Here is a 21,408-nt window from a genome sequence, read left to right as displayed (position 1 = left end):
TTCAGTATACAATTATACAAAGTACACAGAGGTGTAATGTGTTGGACAGTTTTGAATGGGCAGCACTGTAATTTGGATGCGGTAAAGTATGAGGTGCGATGAGCCACATCGGCGTTTCTCTGTCGCGAAATGAGCTCGATGCAAATACCGGAAAAGCCCGCTGCTCTAATTGTCCCTGCTCGCTCACCGTCGTTGGCAGGATGTTTTCACATGACTTCGCTTGTGATCCGCATTACTTAACTGCTCGGTTTTAAGTCTCCGGATGACTGAAAAGAACAGGGAAATGGATGAAAGGAGCCGTTTTTAAATTTTATGTGACAGTTTTGAAAAGAAAAACGCGTTTACATTTCTGCCTGGAACTTGTTGATTTCCTGTTAATGCCGCGAATCGTTGGGTCACAAAAAGGTAAATAAGGAATTGTTTTTTTTCCACCAAGTCACTGCAAAGAGCTCATCCTAAAAGTTTACAAATGTCCTCGATGTGTTTTTGTCGGGCTGCCCTGTCTATCAGACTTGTGTCTTATAATTATGTGGGACTGATAGGTCGTTGTTCCCTTATGAGGAAAAAGCTCAACTGTTTTCTAAACGAAGTTTGCGGCAGTACAGCTACTGGTTGCAAGACAAACATTTAAATGAGATTACAGAGGTAATAATCAACTGATATCATTATTAATAGAGTTTCTTTTGTAGAAAAAGTGTCCTCAGGTGAAAGCAAGTGCTTTTGCTCTATGTGGTTTTTTTTGTAGTTCACTATGCGGGAGTGTCTAATTTCTTCTTTCCATAAAAACTTACTCAACCTGTAACGAGGGATTTTTTTTTTCCTGATCCCAGTAATGACACTAAACGTGTACTTATTGTCCATTTCTATTTGCGATAGATATTGGGATGATTAATGGATGATTTAATGGTATTTCTTTACGTCATACACCATTTAGAGCAGACTCGTTAAGCCTTCGTAACTTTTTTAAACATATATGTGAAGTACATCTGGTTGACGGTTGACAGCTGTTGTGCGATTATGGCCGTCTTGACAAGAACGTAAGGGATGGAAGATGGGGAGATGGCGCGGAGCAAAGCAGGGCTGCCTGTAAACCAATGAGAGTGACTGCTTCCTGTCCATGATGGCTGAGTCCACCACACTCGAGCCCAGGTGGTAAGAAGACCACGGTCAGAGGAAATAGTACAAAGCTGTAAAGGAAGATCGTGTTTTTTGATATTAAGTAAATTCACTATGACGACTTGTGTTGTAGTAGATTTTGTTTAATCTTCTCTTCAATTATTTATTGTAAAATCTTTGAATTTGTAGGTGCAGTTACTTCTTTCTGTATGATGGGTCAAAGGTCACAGAAGAAGGTGACCCTACCAGAGCTGGCATCTGCTACTTCTACCCAGAAGAGGTATGGTGACACCAGAGAGAGAGAGGAAAGCAGCATTAGATAATAAATCTGTTATATAAACAGATGTTTAAGTGTGAATTAATGGGCTTTGTAAGGCAAGCATCAGGTCATGCTTCAGAAAACATGGAACGGTTCATTAAATCGGCAACATTTGAGCATCCATGCTGATGTCAGCCTGGGGCCTGATAAATTAATACATGCATGTTGGTTTTAAATGTCACAGATTATCAGAGGTTATTAGCTGTTCAGTCAGATACACTCTACGGACAAAAGTATCAGGACACCTGGCCATTACACCTACAGGAAATTTTATGACATCCCATTCTAAATCCATAGGCATCAGTATGGAGTTGGTCCCCCTTTTGCAGCTGGCACTCTTCTGGGAAGGCTGTCCACAAGATTTTGGAGTGTGTCTGGGGACATTTTTGCCCATTCATCCTGAAGAGTATTTATGACATCAGGCACTGACGTTGGGCATGAAGGCCTGTCTTGTCATCTCCATTCATCCCAAAGTTGTTGAATGGGGTTGAGGTCAGGGCTCTTTGCGGGCCAGATAAGTTCTTCCACACCAAACTCACTGTTAGAGTCAGACTCCGCTGGGTCCGTTGATGAGAAGAGATTCACAGCACAGTCGAGGAGTAGTTGCAAGTCACCAGTTTATTCTCTGACAGATTCTAATCAGGGAGCGACTATCTGACATACATTCAGCATGTACAGCAAGAAGCTCGAACCCTAGGTATCAGCTCTGTCCCTTTATTGGCCTTCTGGGGTGTTGCCCCCCTTCTCGGTACTTTTCCATCTACGTGACTACAACATATTTTGACATTTGCTCTAGTTAGTCAGTGAGTACATGTTCCCCCCTTTTTGTTAAGCAAAAGTTAAAAGAAGCATCGGTTATATGATGGGTTCCTGTTTTCCCGTTGTCTGGGATGAGGTCACCCTGACCTGCTCGCCCTTTGTCAGTTCCTGATTTTTCCCAACTGCATGGGGTGAGATCACCCCATCCTGCCGGCCTAGTATCAGTTCCCATGTCTATTGTCTGCATTATGTTAGACGCTGTATTATTATAAATTAGTAGTTGCATTATTGTATAATTAACCCCTCATCACCCAACCATGTTGTTATGGACCTTGCTTTGTGCACTGGGGCACAGTATGCTGGAATAGAAAAGGACCTTCCCCAAACTGTTCCCACAAAGTTAGAAGCATAGAATTGTCCAAAATGTCTTGGTAAGCTGAAGCATTAAGAGTTCCCTTCACTGTAACTAAGGGGCCTGAAAAACAACCCCACACCCATGGGTGTAAATTTAATTTAACAGTAGGGGGGGACAATCATGGGCGTAAATTTCATTTAACAGTAGGGGGGGACAATAAATATAAAATTTCTCATGAGCAATTTTTGAAGGGGACACAAATAATACAGTCAAATTGTACTTATGAAGATATGTCCCCACAATGAAAAACTTTGCTTCTATCATTATCATTGTAGCATGGAGACTGCGTCATTATGGTTATTTTCAAAGGTTTTCTCAGGTTCAATGACAAAGCAGATTTTTCTTCAAAACTATTTATTGCATTGTTTGTTATGTTGTTTACAGTCAAGCCATCAACATACAATAAAATTTAAACATGACTTTAAATGCATAATAGAAATTGATTATACAAAAAAATACAGTGGGGTCAGTTCGGACGTAGCACAGTGCTCATTTAGTAAATGCACAGCTAAACAATATGCTAATTGTGGCCGTTAATGTTAAGTTAACATTATGCCAAGTCGTCACAAATAAAACAATGCATGGGAAACGGCTTTGGCGTGTTAGTTGCAGTGCACTATGCAACAAGCTATTGTAAACAAGCTAACGTCAACTAGATAAGTAATATTTTAATCGCTAATATAGCAGATTCATGGAAAATTACATCGGTAATCAACATTTTTGCCGCAACTAATTTATGAATGAGTCTGCATCAACTACATTAAAGAGAATCGCTTTATTTAAAGTGAATAAAATACCCTACTTACTGGAGTTCAACATTAATTGAGCCACACACCTGACTCGTGCGTGTAGCTGAGGTGAACTGGGAAAGCAGGCAGTTGGCCAAACCACTGTGAGGAAGGGGAGGGGGAACTTAACTGTTTCTAAATGCATTTTTTGCGTTTGTTTTTTTTTCTACTTACAGAATTATTTTAGATATACATACATATATTTTTCACAATAGATAGTGCGATTTTTTTTTTATTTTTTTTTTTTTTTTGGGGGGGACAACCCTCGGATAGGGGGGGACATGTCCCCTCCGTCCCCCCCGGGATTTACGCCCATGGGGACAATAAATATAAAATTTCTCATGAGCAATTTTTGAAGGGGACACAAATAATACAGTCAAATTGTACTTATAAAGATATGTCCCCACAATGAAAAACTTTGCTTCTATCATTATTATTGTAGCATGGAGACTGCATAATTATGGTTATTTTCAAAGTTTTTCTCAGGTTCAATGACAAAGCAGATTTTTCTTCAAAACTATTTATTGCATTGTTTGTTATGTTGTTTACAGTCAAGCCATCAACATACAATAAAATTTAAATGACTGTTTAAATGCATAATAGAAATTGATTATACAAAAAAATACAGTGGGGTCAGTTCGGACGTAGCACGGTGCTCATTTAGTAAATGCACAGCTAAACAATATGCTAATTGTAGCTGTTAATGTTAAGTTAACATTATGCCAAGTCGTCACAAATAAAACAATGCATGGGAGACGGCTTTGGCGTGTTAGTTGCAGTGCACTATGCAACAAGCTATTGTAAACAAGCTAACATTAACTAGATAAGTAATATTTTAATCGCTAATATAGCAGATTCGTGGAAAATTACATCGGTAATCAGCATTTTTGCTGCAACTAATTTATGAATGAGTCTGCATCAACTACATTAAAGAGAATCGCTTTATTTAAAGTGAATAAAATATCCTACTTACTGCAGTTCAACATTAATTGAGCCGCAGCCACACACCTGATTCGTGTGTGTAGAGTAGGTGAGATGAACTGGGAACGCAGGCAGTTGGCCAAACCACTGTGAGGAAGGGGAGGGGGAACTCAACTGTTTCTAAATGCATTTTTTTTTTCTACTTACAGAATTATTTTAGGTATACATACATATATTTTTCACAATAGATAGTGCGATTTTTTTTTTTTTATAATTTTTTTGGGGGGGGACATGTCCCCTCCGTCCCCCCCGGGATTTACGCCCATGCCCACACCATTATCCCTCCTCCACCAAACTTTACAGTTGGCACAATGCAGTCAAGCAGATGATGTTCTCCTGACATCCGCCAAATCCAGACTCGTCCATCAGGCTGCCAGAGAAGCATGATTCATAACTCCACAGAACATGTTTCCACTGCTCCATAGTCCAGTGACAGTGTGCTTTACACCACTCCATCGTACACCTGGCATTGTGCTTGGTGATGTGAGGCTTGCATGCAGCTGCTCGGCCCTGGAAGCCCGTTCCATGAAGCTCAGTTTTTCTGCTGGGGTTAATGCCATAAAATCTGGAACTCTGCAGTTATTAAGTGATTTACTCACGATACACCTCAGCACTCGATGCCCCCGCTCTGTTACTTTACGTGGTCTTCTACTTCATGGCTGTTGTTTCGAAAAGTTTCCAGTTTGCAATAATACCACTTAGAATTGACTGTGGAATATCTAGCAGGGCAGAAACTTCATGAACTTATTTATTGCAAAGGTGGCATCTTATGACAGCACCGTGCTTGAATTCATTGGGTTCTTTATAATGACCCGTTCTTTCACAAATGTTTGTAAACCTGACTGCATGACTAGATGCTTGATTTTATATCCCTCTGGCAATTGGTTTGAATAACCTACCAGAATTCAATGATTAAGTGGTGTATCTCAATACTTTTGTGCTTATAGTGTATGTGTATCGATGTAGTAGTTTGCTGTGTATCTATTGGATTCACATAGGAGGTCTGTCTGCACTGAGTGTTGTCCACTTCGGCTTTGCAGACGCCACTGGACCAACAGGAGCTGCTGTGTGGGCAGCTGGCTGGTGTCTGCAGGTGTATCCATGAGATGTCCCGCTCACCTGCAAGGCTGGTCCGCCTGCGCAGGCGTAAGTTCGCCATCCGCATGCGAGGAGACTTCCTGTGGGTGAGTGAGGGCTGGGGGGACTTCCTGTGCCTGAATGAGGGTTGGGGGGGTGATTTGCTATGGGTGAGTGAGGACTGGGGAGGGACCGTCAATAGAGGCATTAAGTGTGCTCTCTGAAAAATGTGTCATGCATTTGTGTGAACTGGTGTCCCTGCCACAGTGAGTATGGGGGTGTGTCTTGTGAGATATTGGCTTCCTATCTATGCCGTGTGGATATTTCAGATTTCCTCATTACCCTGCCTCCCGCTATACTCCTCACTCTCACGTTTTCCCTTCTTGTCGTCCTTTTACTGACCCTTAATTCTTTCTGTCCGTCTCTCCGCGGTGCTCTCGCAGGCGCTGGGCTGTACCATGGATATTCCAGATGTCAGCGCCTGGGCTTTTCTGGATCATCTCATCAGCCTTTTCCGTTTCTACAACGGCTCCATACGGCAGAGCTACCAGGTACGACATTCTTGGTTGGGCAGCTTGGAGCCTGAGCACCCTGCTGGCCCCACAGTCGGGGGGATGGGGGGGTGGAGAGACTGCTGTGTTACCACTAAATCGAAAGCTTTGGATCTACAACTGCCTGACTGCATGAAATGTAAACTCTGTAAGTAGCTTGTACACTTGTCAGCAAGGCGAGGAAGAATAGAATGATTCATCTCAATGGCTTTAGATGCTAAAAAAACAATTGCTGTCTGTACTCTTTGTTTGCCTGAAAACCACATGTGAAGCTACGCAGTAAGGAAGAGCTGGCGCCACAGTGGTCACATTACCTGGATCACTTGCAGGGTGGCGCCAGTGAGCTCCACCACATCTTCAGCGCCTTGCACACCATTGATTCGACACATGTAAGTAGAAGCCTTGAAACCATTTGTAAAGTAAAGGGAAGGATGCAGTGAGACACACAAACCAAAGCGTAGGCCCTCTCAGAAAGGGTGGTCTAAAGACACCTGGACTGTCAGCCATTTTGATGTAAAGAACACTTTGAAATGATTGTCCTCTTTGCCCCACTCATTCTTGTTTGATTACTCTGCAGATCACGTCAATGCTTGCTGTCTCTCTGCCTCTTTCTCAGATCGACCCTCTGCTTCTCCTCAAGGCTGCACTCATCCTGCAGGCGTGCCAGCGCTGCCCCTTAGTGGTCGCTGGCTGCATCTCATACCATGGCAGGTAAACTGTCGGAGAGAATCGTTCCAGACAGGACAGTGGACAGAACCACGTGACATGGAGATGGGGAGGAATAGGGACTTTGAAGGGGTCTGGGAAGAGGGATTCAGGGACTGAAATGCTGGAGAGGAACAAAACTAAATTATGGAGGGAAATGCTCAGGAGGTGGACTGTGGGAGGGGCTACCGTGCGGTGCTCACTGGGGCAGTGGGGTCATGCTGGTGCTTTTATGTCCTGGATGTTGTAGTGGAGGGCATTAAGAGGGCCTGTTGCCTGATGCCACCCCTCACCAGGACGTCTTGCACCATCCTGAGTGTCCCGGGGCATCCCGAACGTCCCAAACGTCCCCCACAGTCTCAAGTGTCCTGGGACGTCCCACACTGTCTTGAATGTACTGGGACATCCAGCACAGTACTTCAGCCAGGCTGTCTCTGCCATCCCATACAGGGTGGTCAGCACGCAGATGCCCCCTGAGCTCACAGCTATGGTGGTGGTCTGTCAGCGGGACCCTCAAAACCTGGTAGGTCCACGAAGGTCACTCTTCATTTTCACTTGCATATTTTTACATGTATCTTGTACCTTTTAGACTTTTATGCTCATCTTTCTCATGCATCCCTTTTAAACATGAATCTTTTTCACATGTAACATGTACACTCACCTCATCATTTCATAGAATTTTATGAATGAGGAATGATATCAATGCAGTGGTCTGGCATCTTGTCAAAGGCGTCCACTGCCCTGTGCCGGCTCACTCTCACCCTCATATTTAATGATAAAAGATGGATTCTGGGCTTTTTTCACATGGGTTGATAAACAGAAGCGATGTGCCGTTAATAATGACTGTCTGCTTATGTTTACAGGACTTTGCACCTGTGGCCAATGGGCTTGGTTCTGCTGGACCCCAAACCCCATCTACCAGTGTCAATTCCACAGCTGTGTTCCTGTCCCCCGCTGAGCTCCATGCTCTACGGTACCCCCCGGTGGACCGGGTACACAGGTTTCCTTGCCGGTCACTACGTCCCCCCTCCCCTAGGCCTGTGAATGGTGGTAGAGCTTTCCTGCTTAGCCCTCGGCCTCTTGGCTTTGTATCCAGACCTGTTTAATTATCTATATTATATATAACACTACATTTACATGAACAATTGCCATTATAATATGTCTCTTAAGCACATGGAGAAATCTTCAAAGCTTGGAGGGATGAGCAAAGCCTTGGAATATGCTTGTTTCCCAGCCTGGTTGTCTGGGGATTCCCAGGACAGCTCACCATAAACCTTGTGGTCATTCCCATCTGAGCATGTGCTTCTGCTTTGGAATGAGGTCCTTCTGTTAATGGCTTCTTACACTGCCCTGTCTCCTGTAGGTCTGTCAGCCACCCCCAGCAGACCACCTGCGCCGGCAAGCCCCGCCTCCTGTCCCGCACCCTGTCCGACATACCTGAGCCCACAGGCTTAGTGGCTCCCAGAGCATCTTTTCAGACGATGCTCTGCTCCACCGGCTCCTCCCTGTCTGACGAGGGCGGCTCTGCTCCCAGAGTTTCCCCAGAGCCCACCCATCATCCCTTCCCCAGCCCCGCCTCCGGGTCTGATGGCCAGGCCCTTCCTCACTTTCTGGCCAATCAAGAGGCCCATCAGGCAGGATGGCCCAATGGGCTTCCATTGCCCAGACCCGAAGATCTGAGGAATGAAGGAGACCTCCAAGGACATACATACAAGGACAGCATGAGCTGTGACAACAAGGGTGAAGGGGCCACAGAGAAAAGGGGCTTCGTGAACCAGCTGGAGAAGCTCAGTTGTGTGGAGGACAGGGACGGCACGAGAGGGACAAAGGAGTCAGGGAAGGGCAATCAGGAGGATGACCACAAAACCTCTGAGCCTGTGGAGGAAGAGCTCCCCCTGGTGGCCATGACCCTGTATCGTCACAGGGTCCGAGGACTGGTCCTGGCACTGCTGGTGGAGCCACACTTTCAGAACGATGCCGTTGCCATGGAGGAGGTGGTGAGGCTGGGGACATCCGTTTGGGCATCTGTCTGTGTCTGTGTCAGCCAGCATGTGATGTCACACTGCATTGTGATGTATTACCAGTTCTGTGTGTAATTTCATTACACACAAATGTATAGAAAGATGACAGGGACGTGACCTGGTAGCATAGAGCGGACGGATACACCATAACCAGGGAGGCTCTTCACACCGACGCCGCTGCTGAGGATACGGCGCGTTCTGCCTTTAGGAGCACAGAGCCTGCCTTACATGGTGTTTAAGCTTTGTGTTGTCTGTTTGTCCATTAGCCAATAGGATATGAAATGTAAGCACAGCCTGGGGACAAGGTTGGGGTGGGTGCAGTAAATGCAGGGACTGCAGGAGTTACCTATAGAATTTCCCCCCACCCAGTACCACAGCAGCCTGGCGTCTCTGAACGGCCTGGAGGCTCACCTGTGCAGCACCGCCCTGGAGCCCTCCAGTGCACAGGGCTGCCCGTACACGTTCGTGCACTATGACTGCCTGCAGAACACGCTTGCAAGTGAGGATTCCCTCCCTCCGCCTGCCACACTCTTGCCCTGAGACTCCCCGTCTCTCTGCCGTTTCCGTATCCTTTTGAGACTCCCCGTCTCTCTGCCATTTCTGTATCCTGCTGAGACTCCCCGTCTCTGTTGTTTCCGTATCCTGCTGAGACTCCCCATCTCTCTGTCATTTATGTGTCTCGCTGAGACTCCCCTTCTCTCTGTCATTTCTGCATCCCACTGAATCACCCTGTCTCTGACAAATGTCTGTATCCCACAGAGTCTCCCTGTCCCTTTGTCGTTTCTGTACCCCTTACAATTTAAAGCTGTTGCTAAGAATTCCAGTTCCATAATAATGGTTGCTGTCATCTGCAGCCAACCTGCCCTTCACGGGCCCTCCGGTCCCAGCGGGGGAAGCCCAGGGCACCGTGCTTGTGAAAGCTGCAGCCCTGCTGCACACACACTTCTCCCAGGATGCCATGCTGCAGGAGGTTATCCTCAGGTTAGTGTGGGTTTTCAGATCACTTTGATATTTTATTGTGCCTTCTACCAATCTGAAATACATCCACTAGGATTTTTTAAATTATCTGTCTGTGAGTGTGGGATTATTAATATTATGAATACAGCAGACAGTTTGGGTCACCTGGTGGCATGGCAGTTAGGAAGCTTTGCTACTTCCTGGAATGGGGGTTATATTTTTGAGTGAGTCACTCATGTAATGCTGGTGTCATGGGGATGCATCTTTTAGGCATTTCTTTTGCTTGGTTTTTGTTAGGAACGCTGGATCAGCTGTGTACGGAACTTGCAATTCAGCCCAGGAGACCTATTTTCTTCAGCAGGGGGCAACAGTGAGGAACTCTGGGGTTCCCAACCCACAGGACAGTGCCTTCTCCTTACCCACCAAGGCCAGACACAAGCTGCTGAAGCACGGGCTCAACCTGCTCTGACCCGTCTTCCTGCAGTGCCTATTCGCAATAGCAATAATAATAATAGTAGTAATGCACCTGTTCACCTCCATGATCAAATCCACCTCTTTGGTCTATGACCATATCCACCTCAGTCTGTGGTCAAATCCACCTCCTCGATCTGTGATCAAATCCACCTCCTCGATCTACACAACTGTTCACCTTCTCAATCTATGATCAAATCTACTTCCTCTGTCTATATGCTGATGTGTATATCCTGTGAGTATTTATGCGAAGCTGCAGGTGAAGGAGCTGATTATTTGGCTGATCAGGTAAAGCCTCAGGAATTATCTGCTCTGCTGTGGGAGGACAACGGCACGTATTATACTTACGCTGAATCATCTCTGTAAACTAATGACCTGTATGAATAATCAGTGGTGGAAAACTACAAACTGTGCAAGTGCCTTCAGATAAATGACAGGAGAGCCAAAGACAGGAAGACTCATGCCAGTGAGATAAAAACATGATGAAAGTAATGTAAGACAGAAGTAACACTGAGTTTTCCCAAATCCGGGCCAACCCAGCTTCAGATCTCGGCCATTGGGTTTCATCTGACTTGCCGGAACCGAAAAATTTGTGGCCTACATTCAGAGGTCTTACCCTAATATATTTAATCCAGCCTTTTCCTGAGTATTGTACCTTTAAAGGCCTATACTTGGCTGTTGCATTACATGGTCATTACAAAACAGCAACATGTATTGCAGTTTATCAGTCCATGGAAAAGTCAATAGTACAGTGACCTAATGTGTTGTAAAGACACTTATTACTGCTGCATATCTCAATAACTGAAATGGCTGAGTAACTGATATTTTTAAAACAGAAAAGGAGATGGAAAAATATCTAAAATAGACTTTAGCTAAGTGGAAGTTATCTACCAACAGAGCAAGTCAAATAAGTTGGTATGGTTGCCAATTATTGCGCATGTGCATATCGTGCAGAGTCTCGATTTTTATTCAGAGCCACTTGAAGTGACTGGGCCCCTGTTTTAACAGTCCTTTGTTAATATTATATGTATTTTAAGACATTATCTTTATGTTCGCTCTTTAAATCTGGCCTTCAAAAGCTGTGTTGTCATTCCCTCTACGTGCTGCATTTATCTTATGCTGCAAATAAAGACACCATTGTCACGTCTTCGCTGGCTGTGTTCCTGCCACCTTATGTGTCTCTGGCTAATTTGCCTGACCTCACGCTTGCACTCAGCCTCAGAGGCTAATGATTCAGGGCTGGAGTTGAGAGACCGTGACTTGGCTGCAGCGTGTTCATGCTGCATCGCCGGTGTTACAGTGTAATAAGCCTTGAGCGCCGGAGATTCGCCTGCCACGTCTCAGGCTGCTTTTGTTATGTGGGTTAACCAGAGGATCGTAGCACCTCCAGCTGCCCATGCATGCCGGCAGTCATGCGGACACACTGTGCTGCGCTGACGACGGGAACGCCCCAGTGGGACGGTCCCGATGCTTAACGGCAGCCTGCTGCATTATGCAGGAATGCTGTGGCCCATTGACACATTCTGCAGTCTGGCTGTCCAGCCAGCAGGCTCTCGGGGCTCCCCGACACTCACTGACCATGCATAAACTCTGTAAAGGCATCTGGCATAAATGCAGCTCAGGACTGAATGAGGCTCAAGCGCTCTATCTCTTGGAGCTCTGCAGAAGGCTTGTTGGGAATTTCAAAGAGGGTGCAAAACCCACTTCTCAGGAGACCCCTCTTGGGAATCGTACAAATGGGTCTGAGGCAATAAAACCACTGCTGGGTCCATCACAACTAAAGTGTGGTTGTTCAAATGCATTATTTGCATAAGACACGCTGTTGTATGAGAGATCTACTTACAGATGGAGACCATCCCCACTATCTGTAATCAACCTATCAATCCTCAGGGAAGAAAATTCATAAGTACTTCCTGAATATATATGTATTATATATACGATGGGTTGTCGCCCCATCCTGGGTTGTTCCCTGTCTTGTGCCTGTAGTTCCCGGGATAGGCTCGGGAACCTCTGCGACCCTGAATAGGAAGAGCAGTTACAGAAAATGGATGGATGGATTGATGAATGGATTTGTATTCTACCGCTACTTCTGTGTTATTTAAATATTAATTCGAAACCCAATTTAGCCTACAGATTGTGTGTTACAATGGATTTTTTAGGGGGTTTAAATTTAAGAACTGCTCAGAAGTTAGTGTCAGCGGTGGGTTAAATAGCTCGCTGACAACGACGCAGTAACAGCACATTAATGCCAAGCACCATGGGTTTATAATCTTTTACAACTGGCGTCTCTTCTCTTGCAAATGAGTTCATTCCTAATGGTCCAGATATAGCTTAATTGGGGTTATTAAGACGGCAGCTGAATGTCAATGGGTGGGAGTCGATGCGTTTAGGGCGCCTTATTATGTAGGCACATTGTACGTGTCTGCGGGGGTGCGAATGGTTAAGACTGAGCTGCGAACAAAACGGGGGGAGGGGAGTGGGCTAGGAGAATTCAAATTTAAAATAGCAAAAACTCTCCATTGTCAGAGCAGAGCTGTAACCATATAACTGCCGTGCCAGGCAGCCGACCTGCATCAAACGGCGCTGCCCGAGTCTCGGAGGCACGATCGCAAAGCACACGTATATATAGGGATAAGGGCGTGGGACCACTGGGCCATGCGACCGCAAGACCTTACTGCCATGACTGCGCGCTGCTGCCCTTGGGTGGTCTTCATATTGTGCATGAGTTGGAGCAGAGGAGGTCAGTGTCTGCCGATGCCGCAAATGCCCACGCTGCCCATTGCTAGCGAACGGGACATCGCGCTGGGGACGGGGCCCGCATTCGAAAGATGGCGGCGAGAAAGCATTGAGATGCAGCGGGAACACTGCGCGCTTTTGGCGGCGCCCTGGAAGGAGACCCGAGGCGGCGGGGACCGGGGACATCAGTACCGACTCAGGATCCTCTCCCTACCGGAGGGGGGTCCTCGTCGCGCAGTCTTCCCTGAACAGACGCTGTTCAGCTTCGTAAGGCGGGTTTACCGATGCTGTCAGATGGGATTCCTCTGCCGGAGCATCAAGGGCATTCAGGGCCAGCTGAGTGCGGGTGAGCGGTTCTTCCGAGGTGTCCCTGTGCATGACGCGTTACCTTCGTGGTATTTAATTTCTTCTGGATTGTCATCCTATGTAAGAAACTGAGGAAGTCCCGTACCGTATTTATACTGCGTATCTGCTTGGTTCGTATTTTATTGGCCAACTGGAAATGTATTTTGTCGTCCTCCGTAATATACGACATAGATATTTCATTTCAGTGGGTGACTCCTGCGTCATATAGCATCATTTATAAGATGACAATAAACAAGACTATGGACTCTAGTATGTCTCAAGTTTTTTGTGCTAAGTTAGACAGGAGACAAAAATGATAAAGGTTCTGCTTTTTGCTCTATAGTCTGTGCTTTGCATTTATTATCAAACTGTTTTTCAGACTCTGAGGTGGAGTTTTTGCTCAGTCCTGACGTCTTGTCAGCGACGGTGACGAGAGCAGAGGTACACCTGCACATCTCCAATCCACTGCACCTCAGAGTGGAGCCATGGCTGGCAACACACAAGCGTCCCACACGGTAAGAGCCCAGGGCCTCGGCACGCTACCTCGTAATGCTGCCTCAGCACGCTGCCTCGTAGCACTGCCTCACCTGCTCCCGTGTTTGTGTAACTTCTGTCTCACTCTGCCTATCCTTCCTGTCTGTAAAGACAAATTAAACACAAAGTAAGGTGCTAAAAGCAGGGGCCAATTGTACAGAAAATCAATAAGACAAGAAATACGAGTACAATTATGGTGAACAATACATAAACAGATATTGTGGTGACTGTGCTGCAACGTGATGTGATGGCGCCGCTCTCTCCCTGCAGATACCGCGTCTGGGCGGGGCACGGCAAGCTGGAGCTCATGCTCGACCTGCTCTTCCTATTCCAGGGCCTTCAAGAGGCCATCGGTGGAACTCGGGGGGGGTCCAGCCTGGTAGACTTTCGCAGAGTGGGGGGCCTGGCGAGGCAGAGTGGGGCAGGACTTAGGGTGGGGCAGGTTGGCTCCTCTCCCCAGGAGACAGACACTGGTTTGTGGGAGGGCCCCCTGCCCTGGGCTCTGGAGCTCGGCCTGGTGTTGCATTGCACCAGGGAGGGGGGAGGGGAAGCCGTGCCCTGCGAAAACAATGGAGTGCACCTCCTTTACACACCTTTCTTTGCCATATCCTACCAGTAGGGGGTGTCCCTGCCTCACCCCCATCTGCCCCCTAAGCCTTAGCAGCCCAGCACACTGTGATGTGTGAAGAGCTGCCTCCACTCACCCTGCCGACCAGGGTTACAGAATGGCTATCAGCTAAAGGGGGTGGGACAATGAATCCCCTATCAGAGTGTCTGCTGCCCCCTGTGGCTCCTGCCGGTGTAACCTTCCCGAGATTTCGATATGCCTGGACGCTCTGCACTTCCTCTCATGGCTGAATGTGTTAAGTTATATTTAATGTTGTTGTTTTCCCAGTGCTTTAACTGGAAATTGTAAATCATGTACATAATCTGGATAATTTTATATCAACTATACTCTTGTATAACTTTTATTAAAAAGAGAAATTAAATGGTATATGTTACTGGACCTTTTTTGCACGTGCACGTGCACACACACATAAGGACATAAGAAATTTACAAACAAGAGGAGGCCATTCGGCCCATCAAGCTCCTTTGGGGAGAACTAAACAAATAGCAAATGTGTGAGTATTTCATACTGAAAATCAATTCTAATGTTAACATGTCTATTTTGGCCTGTTAATTGAATGTGAAGTGCAGACTTTATAGTGTCCATAGCAGAGGAACGCCAAACCTGTGTGTCTGGTAGTGCATCTGCCGGTGTGACAAAAAAGCAGAATGGCAGCGTGTGACTGCAGCTGTTATCTGCTAGCCAGAGAATTAACATAAAAGTCTATTTATTACTATGTCTGAACAACAGTACTGTACTGTACACTTTGCATGTCAAATTGCTTTGTCATTTCCTATCTAAAAAAAATTATATAACACTACTATACGCACTGGGAGCACCATGCTTTGGACCCATCACTCAAAATGCACAATAAGGGCAGTGAAAAGTCTAAACTTACAGTCACAAAGACAGCTAAACCAAGTGATGCAGGTTACCATGACAAAGATGTACGGCGTAGCCAAGGCAAGACTTTTTTTTATTATATATTACTAATATTTAAATAATATATTATTTTTTTGTGATCCAAATCAGTTCAGCATTGATTCTGGCTTATGCGTAGTCTACAAGTTTCTGCGATGTTTCGGCAACATGCAAAAATATTCCCGTCTAATTGTTCACGGCCAACTCGCGAATAACCAGAACCGCAAACGTCAAGGGGTCACGTGGGTTCACACGCGTTGATGCCTGTACTTACTTTGCCTTTTCAGATATATTGCTTTATGTCAGATATAATACAAAATGTTCCTATTTTTATTAATATTTCACTAAGCGCTAAAACCAACCGTGAATGCAAGTTTTAGATGCACTAAATTATATCTGAACTCTAGACGTCGCCTTTTCTGTTTTCTCCAAAACGTTCGGTCGACTGCTTTGGACCATTCGTAAATGTGCGTAATTTTTCAGGGTATGTTTTATGTTGTTCCTTTATAAATCCCAAAATGACTTTCTGCTATTTCGTTTGTATGAATCGTGTATAAATGAGCCCATTGGTTCGTATATGAAAACAACATTTTATTTTCTAAATGGGGGGGCGGTTCTGGGGGGGAGGCCAGTGCCCACCGTGAAAACATGCATGGCCCATGCATGGTATGCTACTAGGACCTGAAATAAATGTATTATTATTATTACTTAGATTTATATAAGGTGGGCTAAATTTCTGTGCGCTGGGAATAGACGAAACAAACGTAAGTACGTTTTCTTGACGGACTCTTAACGTGGGTGTGCAGGGTGATAGAGTCGCTTCTGTTGGTAAAAAGCAAAGTCGATTTTCATGCTGGCACTCTAGTGTGTGATTCTTGGAGGACATCAAGGTAAAATGCGTCTGCCCCCCCAACAGAACAACTGGTCCCAGTCTGCCCCCCAGTTGAAATGGTCTGGAATCGCCACTGTTTTGACTAAAAATGCGCTGCATGCATTCACTGTTCGCACAGTGCACACACGCACATTAACAAGTGCTGAGGCAATGACCTCAGATGAACAGTTTTCCGGGGCCTTCAGGAGTCGGATTACTGCATATTTAAAAGATACTACTGTCGAAGTATCCGCTGAACATCCTATTACTAGTGTTTGCGCCTGAGTTCGAAACCTCCTTATCGTAATATGTTTAAGGGTGGAGAGGAATACAGAAATATAGACCGAAGTCGGTTCCTTGTTTGGATTTTCCTGTCCACCTTAAATGCTGCGCAGTCAAATGTAATGATGCGACTGCACCTGTAGGGGGAGTCATTATTTAATTTACCTTCAGAAGTTCATTTGGGAGGCGGCACGGTGGTGCAGTGGTTCGCACCTCTGGGACCTGCGTTTCAGTTTGTAACAGGGTTCCGTGTGTGGAGTTTACATGTTTTCTCTGTATCTTTGTGGGGTTTCCACCAGTCCATTTCTGTACCTTAAATTAGACTAAAAGGTACATTTACCTACAGTTTGGGTACAACTGCATGGCAGACCCTTGAGGGCACAGCCCCAGTGACAGTGTGTGAACTTTATTAGGAGACAAACACAAGTGTTAATCCATCCCCAATTCTGAATTCTCCCTCTATATAGTTAATTATCCTGTAGATTAACGAAATAATCTTTAAACATAGAGACACCGTAGACCAGGGGTGGCCAATCTTATCCGCAAAGGGCCGGTGTGTATGCAGGTTTCTGGGATAACCTGTAGTTATATAACTTGTTATCTGTCTGGCCCAAAGTTGCTTTCACTTTTAAAATCACCTTGGAACATTGCACGTGTACACATTGTCATTATGTCATGACTTCCAGGCAAGAACTCAAGGGGTTAAATGCTTTGAGCCAGTGAAAACTCACTTCAGTATATGATGCCTGCAAGTTATGTCACTTGTTGCCTGTCTAGCCAAATGTATATTTCACTTTCAAGTCGACTTGGGAACATCGCTCATACACATATTAGTTGTCATTACCTAAGGATTTCCAGGCAGGAGACCAAGGACTGAGATACCTTGCTCCACTGAAAACTCACAGGTTTATGACAAAATATGACATCTAAAACTCATTTCACTTGTTTACTGCCTGGTCCAGCGTATACCTCGCTTTTAAATCTCCTGGGAATGCGGAAATTTACGTCCCGCTCCCTACAATAATATTTAAGTGGTGTAGCAGTGTGTTCGGGTTCCGCAAAGTTTTTTCAAGCAAGCCCAGTGGTGGTTTCATCGGAATTGGCACATTCTGATGTCAATCAATGCTTAAACCCGCCCTACGAGTCTTTCTCAGAAATTATTGGGCGAACTGGACATCGAAGCGGAAGTTTGATCAGGACGTTGGAGGGAGCACATGAGTATGGTGCGTTTGAAAGCCAGGTGAGTGGCTTGTATATTTTCATTGTATTTCATAATTACTAGTAAATTCTTATCGTATAGAGGCAATTAAACATTGGATCGCCTTCACTAATTTTGTAAATCGCAAGTGTGCTAAAAGTGAAAGAAGTTATTTACAGCATTTGCTAGAAGCTCGGTTCATAAAATGATTAAATTCTAGGGATAAAGGGTTCGGATTCAGTTGCGATGATGACATAATCACATTTATGCGTGAAGAGTTCTTGGGACAAAACAGAATCGGAAGCGACACTTTTTTGGGGGGCGGTTATCTTTTCGTGTAAACTGAGTTACAGCTATGCACGGTCTTATAAATATAACGTGGGCCAATTCCGTATATAATTATTCCTCAAACGTTTGGTAATAAGCGCACCTTGTACGTATCAGCTACCCCGGGAGACTCAGGGACTCCACGCCGATCCTTAAGTGCATCAGCCCCTGTCTCCAGCTACTCCCTCTCTCCAGGTATCTGCTGTGCGAGATTGGCGTTTCGGAGCCGGCGAGCTTGCAGCTGCTGGACGAACGAGCCGTGTACACTGCAGTGAAAGCGGCCGTATGTCGGGCCCACGGAGACTACGGCGCCGCTCTCTCCAGCATCTCTTTCGCAGGTGCTACTAAAAACAAAAGACGCTGCTACCCCTGGGAAGTGACCACCGAATGTGGTCTATACGAAGTTCCAGACGGGAAACAAGAACTATCGGCTTTACTTGTCTGCGGGGGTCTCTGCGACTTACTTGGCATATTTTTAAAACGGTATACCTAGTTTGTATGAATGCACTCTCAGGACTGACACGATATTCCAATTTATATGATACCCAGAAAGCTAAACGGGTCCAAGTAATGCAATAGCTCAGTTTTCACTCATGCAGGTAGACTGAAAGTGCACAGCTAGCTTCCCTGCCCCAGGCTTTTGAACACTACAGATCAGAACGATCTGACGTCACCGACAGGCTCGTGACTGTATGTCTCCGTCTCCCCAGTGAAGTACGTGAACGCTCATACAGGTGTGGTGTTTCTGCGATGCCGAAAGAGATACTATCGACTGATCTGGTCAGCCCTGGCCTTCATCACCAGCCTGGACAGTCGAGGGAAGAAGATCCCTTGTTTTTTCAACTGCCTACATGTAGGAGGTGGGAGATGAGTTTGCTGACTTGGATATACGCACAGGATGCAGCATGTCTGTCAGATTACGTCCTTGGGAATGTGATAGATCAGCCTTATAAATATTGAAATGTTAATGTGAAGGCACTGTGAAAATGGTTTTCCTTGTCTTTCAGGAACGATTAGAACATGCCAGAAGTTCCTGATCCGTTACAACACTGAGCAGCTCCATCGCATGCTTCCCCGCTGTCGGAACGAAGGTGAGCAGTGCTTTGTGCAGGTTGAAGCAGACATTAATTTTACAGACTAAAGACTGCATCCTTCTGCTTAAGTAATCACTGGGGGTTGGTTCTCCCATGCAATTAAACCACAGAAGTTTTGTAGCTTTTAAAAAAAAATTTTTTAAAAAGCTTCCATCATTATTTCAGAATTGTAGATAAATGATTATCAATATCTAAGACTTTGTGATTGATATCATTGGTTATGGGTTAAATAGTAGGGATGCTCCGATCAGGCTTTTTTGAGCCGTGTTCAAAAGACATTTAATTGTGCAGTAACTTTTTAAAAGTGTTCTATTAATTGTGTAGCATTATTTATTTACATGTATAGCAATAAGAGTAACTATTAGCAGCACTGGAGATATATTATGAGGAAGCATCATGAGTTGCCAACTGTTTGTTTATTACTGGAAGGCTTCTAATCTCTTTCTCATTCTAATTTTTTCTGTACGTTGTCAAGTATAAAAAGACCCAAAATGAACGCTGTTCATTTCGCTGAGCCAATATAGTTGATTACTATAAGCAAATCATTTAAACAGCTTCACTATAACTGTGATCACTATAAGCGGTTTCCACTGTACAGTGGTACCTCGGTTCTCGAGCATAATCTGTTCCGGACTTCGAATCGAATCCTAAAAATCGAATTTTTCCCATAAGAAATAATGGAAAACCAATTAATTGGTTCCCGGCCCCCCAAAATTACACCTAAATATGTTTTTTTTTTTTTTTTTAGCATTTAAACACAAAATGAACACGATAAAACAAGAAGAGCATTTTTTTTCTTAATGGCTTCCAAAACGATAAAGATCTTATCCCAACATTACCCCTGTCCTGCCCCGGTGGTCCGCTCCTTCCGTGTGCCACGCCCCCTCGTTAACCTCGTGTGGGATCCCCATGTGATCAGCTGTTTCTGGCTGTTGTCATTAGTCCTCTGTATTAAGTCCGCGTTTCAGTTTGTTTCCCCGGTCCAGTCATTGGGTGCGTTCGACTTGCTTACAGTGCTGGCTTAAAGCAACACATTCTGATCCTGACGCAATGCATTACTGTTAGATGCATTGCAACCTCTCACCCGGCTGCACAAACTGGAACCGCCTCCCTGACGACACACCTTTGCCCTTATTGGCTGAAGTTTAGTTACACGCATGACGTTTGTATCCCAGGCAGTTCCGATGTGTAACCTGCTATTTCTCCCGAATATCACGTAAAGCAGTGAGAACTGGTTTTCAGTTAATTTACCTGTTAAAATAAAGTTTAAATAAACGACATAAATGCTCTAATAGTACACGTAAGTTAGTGGTTTATTTATTGTTAGTTACTGTAATGTTGAGCTGCTTTATTTGGTTAATCGTCCAGTCTGTGAAGAAGGCATTCAAGTAAGAATTGCATTGTAGTATGACTCGTTTCCTGGCGCGTCACAATTTATATTAGGTCAGCGTTCACGGTTCGACTTCTGATATTCAGATCGAGTTCTAGGTCAAACTGGTTTGTTTGACTTTAAAGAAATTTGAGTTCTAGTGAGTTTGAGAACCGAGGCACCACTGTATAGGTTTAATACAGATTAAACAATGTTAAATGCTACAGTATTAATGATCGATGGCTGAACGATCGGAGCATCCTTATTGCATAGTATGGTATCTTGAGTATTTTCTGTGGCTCCACAGCTGAGCGGTTGGAGGTACAGAAGGCAGTCCGAAGCTGCTCTCTCAAGTGTACCAGACGTGAGGAAGAGGAGGAGGACGAGTGGGATGAAGATAAATAAAGCCTGTAAGCAGATTCAGCAGGATAGTGTCACCCTGAATGTGCAGCTCTGAGCTCCAGGTTGTACTTGACCATTTGTGTGAAGTTTGTATTTAAAGGGAGAGATTTTTTGTGTGTTTTAGTATTATGTATGTTTTTCTAAGAACTTTGGGCCACTGTGTGTATACAGTATATTTGTATTTGTGTCCAGATAAGATGCTTATTCTGTATTTACAGTAAGAATACAAATCTGACATTTACTTTTGTGGTTTAATTTACAAGTATTTTATTGCATGTATCAAGGTTGTCTTTATGCCTAAATAAATTCTTTTATTCAGAGACTTGGAGGTGTGCCCATTAATGCAGCTTTATAAAAGGGACTTGCTCACCTTTTAAAACTGAGTTATATATGATGGAAAATATGTCTCCCAAATATGGCAATTGGGAGGTTGGGATTTGTGTGAATTTCATTAGTTATTTTACATAAAAGGTATTTCAACATAATTCAAGCTTGGAGTACCTGACATCTGGAAATCAGCAAGAGCAGTTTATGATGGAAGTGGCCACATTTTCTTTTATCT

The 21,408-nt window shown here is 44.8% G+C and overlaps 3 protein-coding genes across 8 annotated transcripts; all 3 read left to right on the top strand.

Annotated features, from left to right (window-relative positions):
* Positions 1-88: 88 nt before the first annotated feature.
* Positions 89-11,307, top strand: hps4 (HPS4 biogenesis of lysosomal organelles complex 3 subunit 2). Of its 6 annotated transcripts, none has more exons than XM_023840754.2 (13): positions 89-405; positions 1,005-1,149; positions 1,306-1,396; positions 5,419-5,562; positions 5,899-6,006; positions 6,279-6,395; positions 6,623-6,717; positions 7,162-7,234; positions 7,575-7,711; positions 8,075-8,708; positions 9,102-9,231; positions 9,587-9,713; positions 9,987-11,307. In XM_023840754.2, exons 2-13 carry the CDS (start codon positions 1,118-1,120, stop codon positions 10,156-10,158), a joined length of 1,860 nt encoding a protein of 619 aa, XP_023696522.2. In that variant the 5' UTR covers positions 89-405; positions 1,005-1,117; the 3' UTR covers positions 10,159-11,307. The 6 variants fall into 6 exon arrangements, with proteins under 6 accessions (XP_023696522.2, XP_023696523.2, XP_023696521.2 ...); XM_023840755.2 differs by having other exon boundaries at positions 1,005-1,152; positions 7,575-7,684; XM_023840753.2 differs by having other exon boundaries at positions 1,005-1,152; positions 8,075-8,705.
* A 155-nt stretch (positions 11,308-11,462) lies between these two features.
* LOC111858736 (uncharacterized) lies at positions 11,463-14,769 on the top strand. Its single transcript, XM_023840756.2, has 3 exons — positions 11,463-13,242; positions 13,621-13,756; positions 14,046-14,769. The coding sequence occupies exons 1-3, from the start codon at positions 12,816-12,818 to the stop codon at positions 14,392-14,394; spliced, it is 912 nt and encodes a 303-aa protein (XP_023696524.2). The 5' UTR covers positions 11,463-12,815; the 3' UTR covers positions 14,395-14,769.
* A 2,771-nt stretch (positions 14,770-17,540) lies between these two features.
* Positions 17,541-21,168, top strand: pop5 (POP5 homolog, ribonuclease P/MRP subunit). Its single transcript, XM_023840630.2, has 5 exons — positions 17,541-17,696; positions 18,177-18,319; positions 18,692-18,841; positions 18,989-19,072; positions 20,752-21,168. The coding sequence occupies exons 1-5, from the start codon at positions 17,671-17,673 to the stop codon at positions 20,847-20,849; spliced, it is 501 nt and encodes a 166-aa protein (XP_023696398.1). The 5' UTR covers positions 17,541-17,670; the 3' UTR covers positions 20,850-21,168.
* The last annotated feature ends 240 nt before the right edge of the window (positions 21,169-21,408 follow it).

The sequence above is a fragment of the Paramormyrops kingsleyae genome, chromosome 2 (genome assembly GCF_048594095.1).
Source record: "Paramormyrops kingsleyae isolate MSU_618 chromosome 2, PKINGS_0.4, whole genome shotgun sequence".
Taxonomy (NCBI): Eukaryota; Metazoa; Chordata; class Actinopteri; order Osteoglossiformes; family Mormyridae; genus Paramormyrops; species Paramormyrops kingsleyae.
This window is presented reverse-complemented; position numbering and strand designations above follow the sequence as displayed.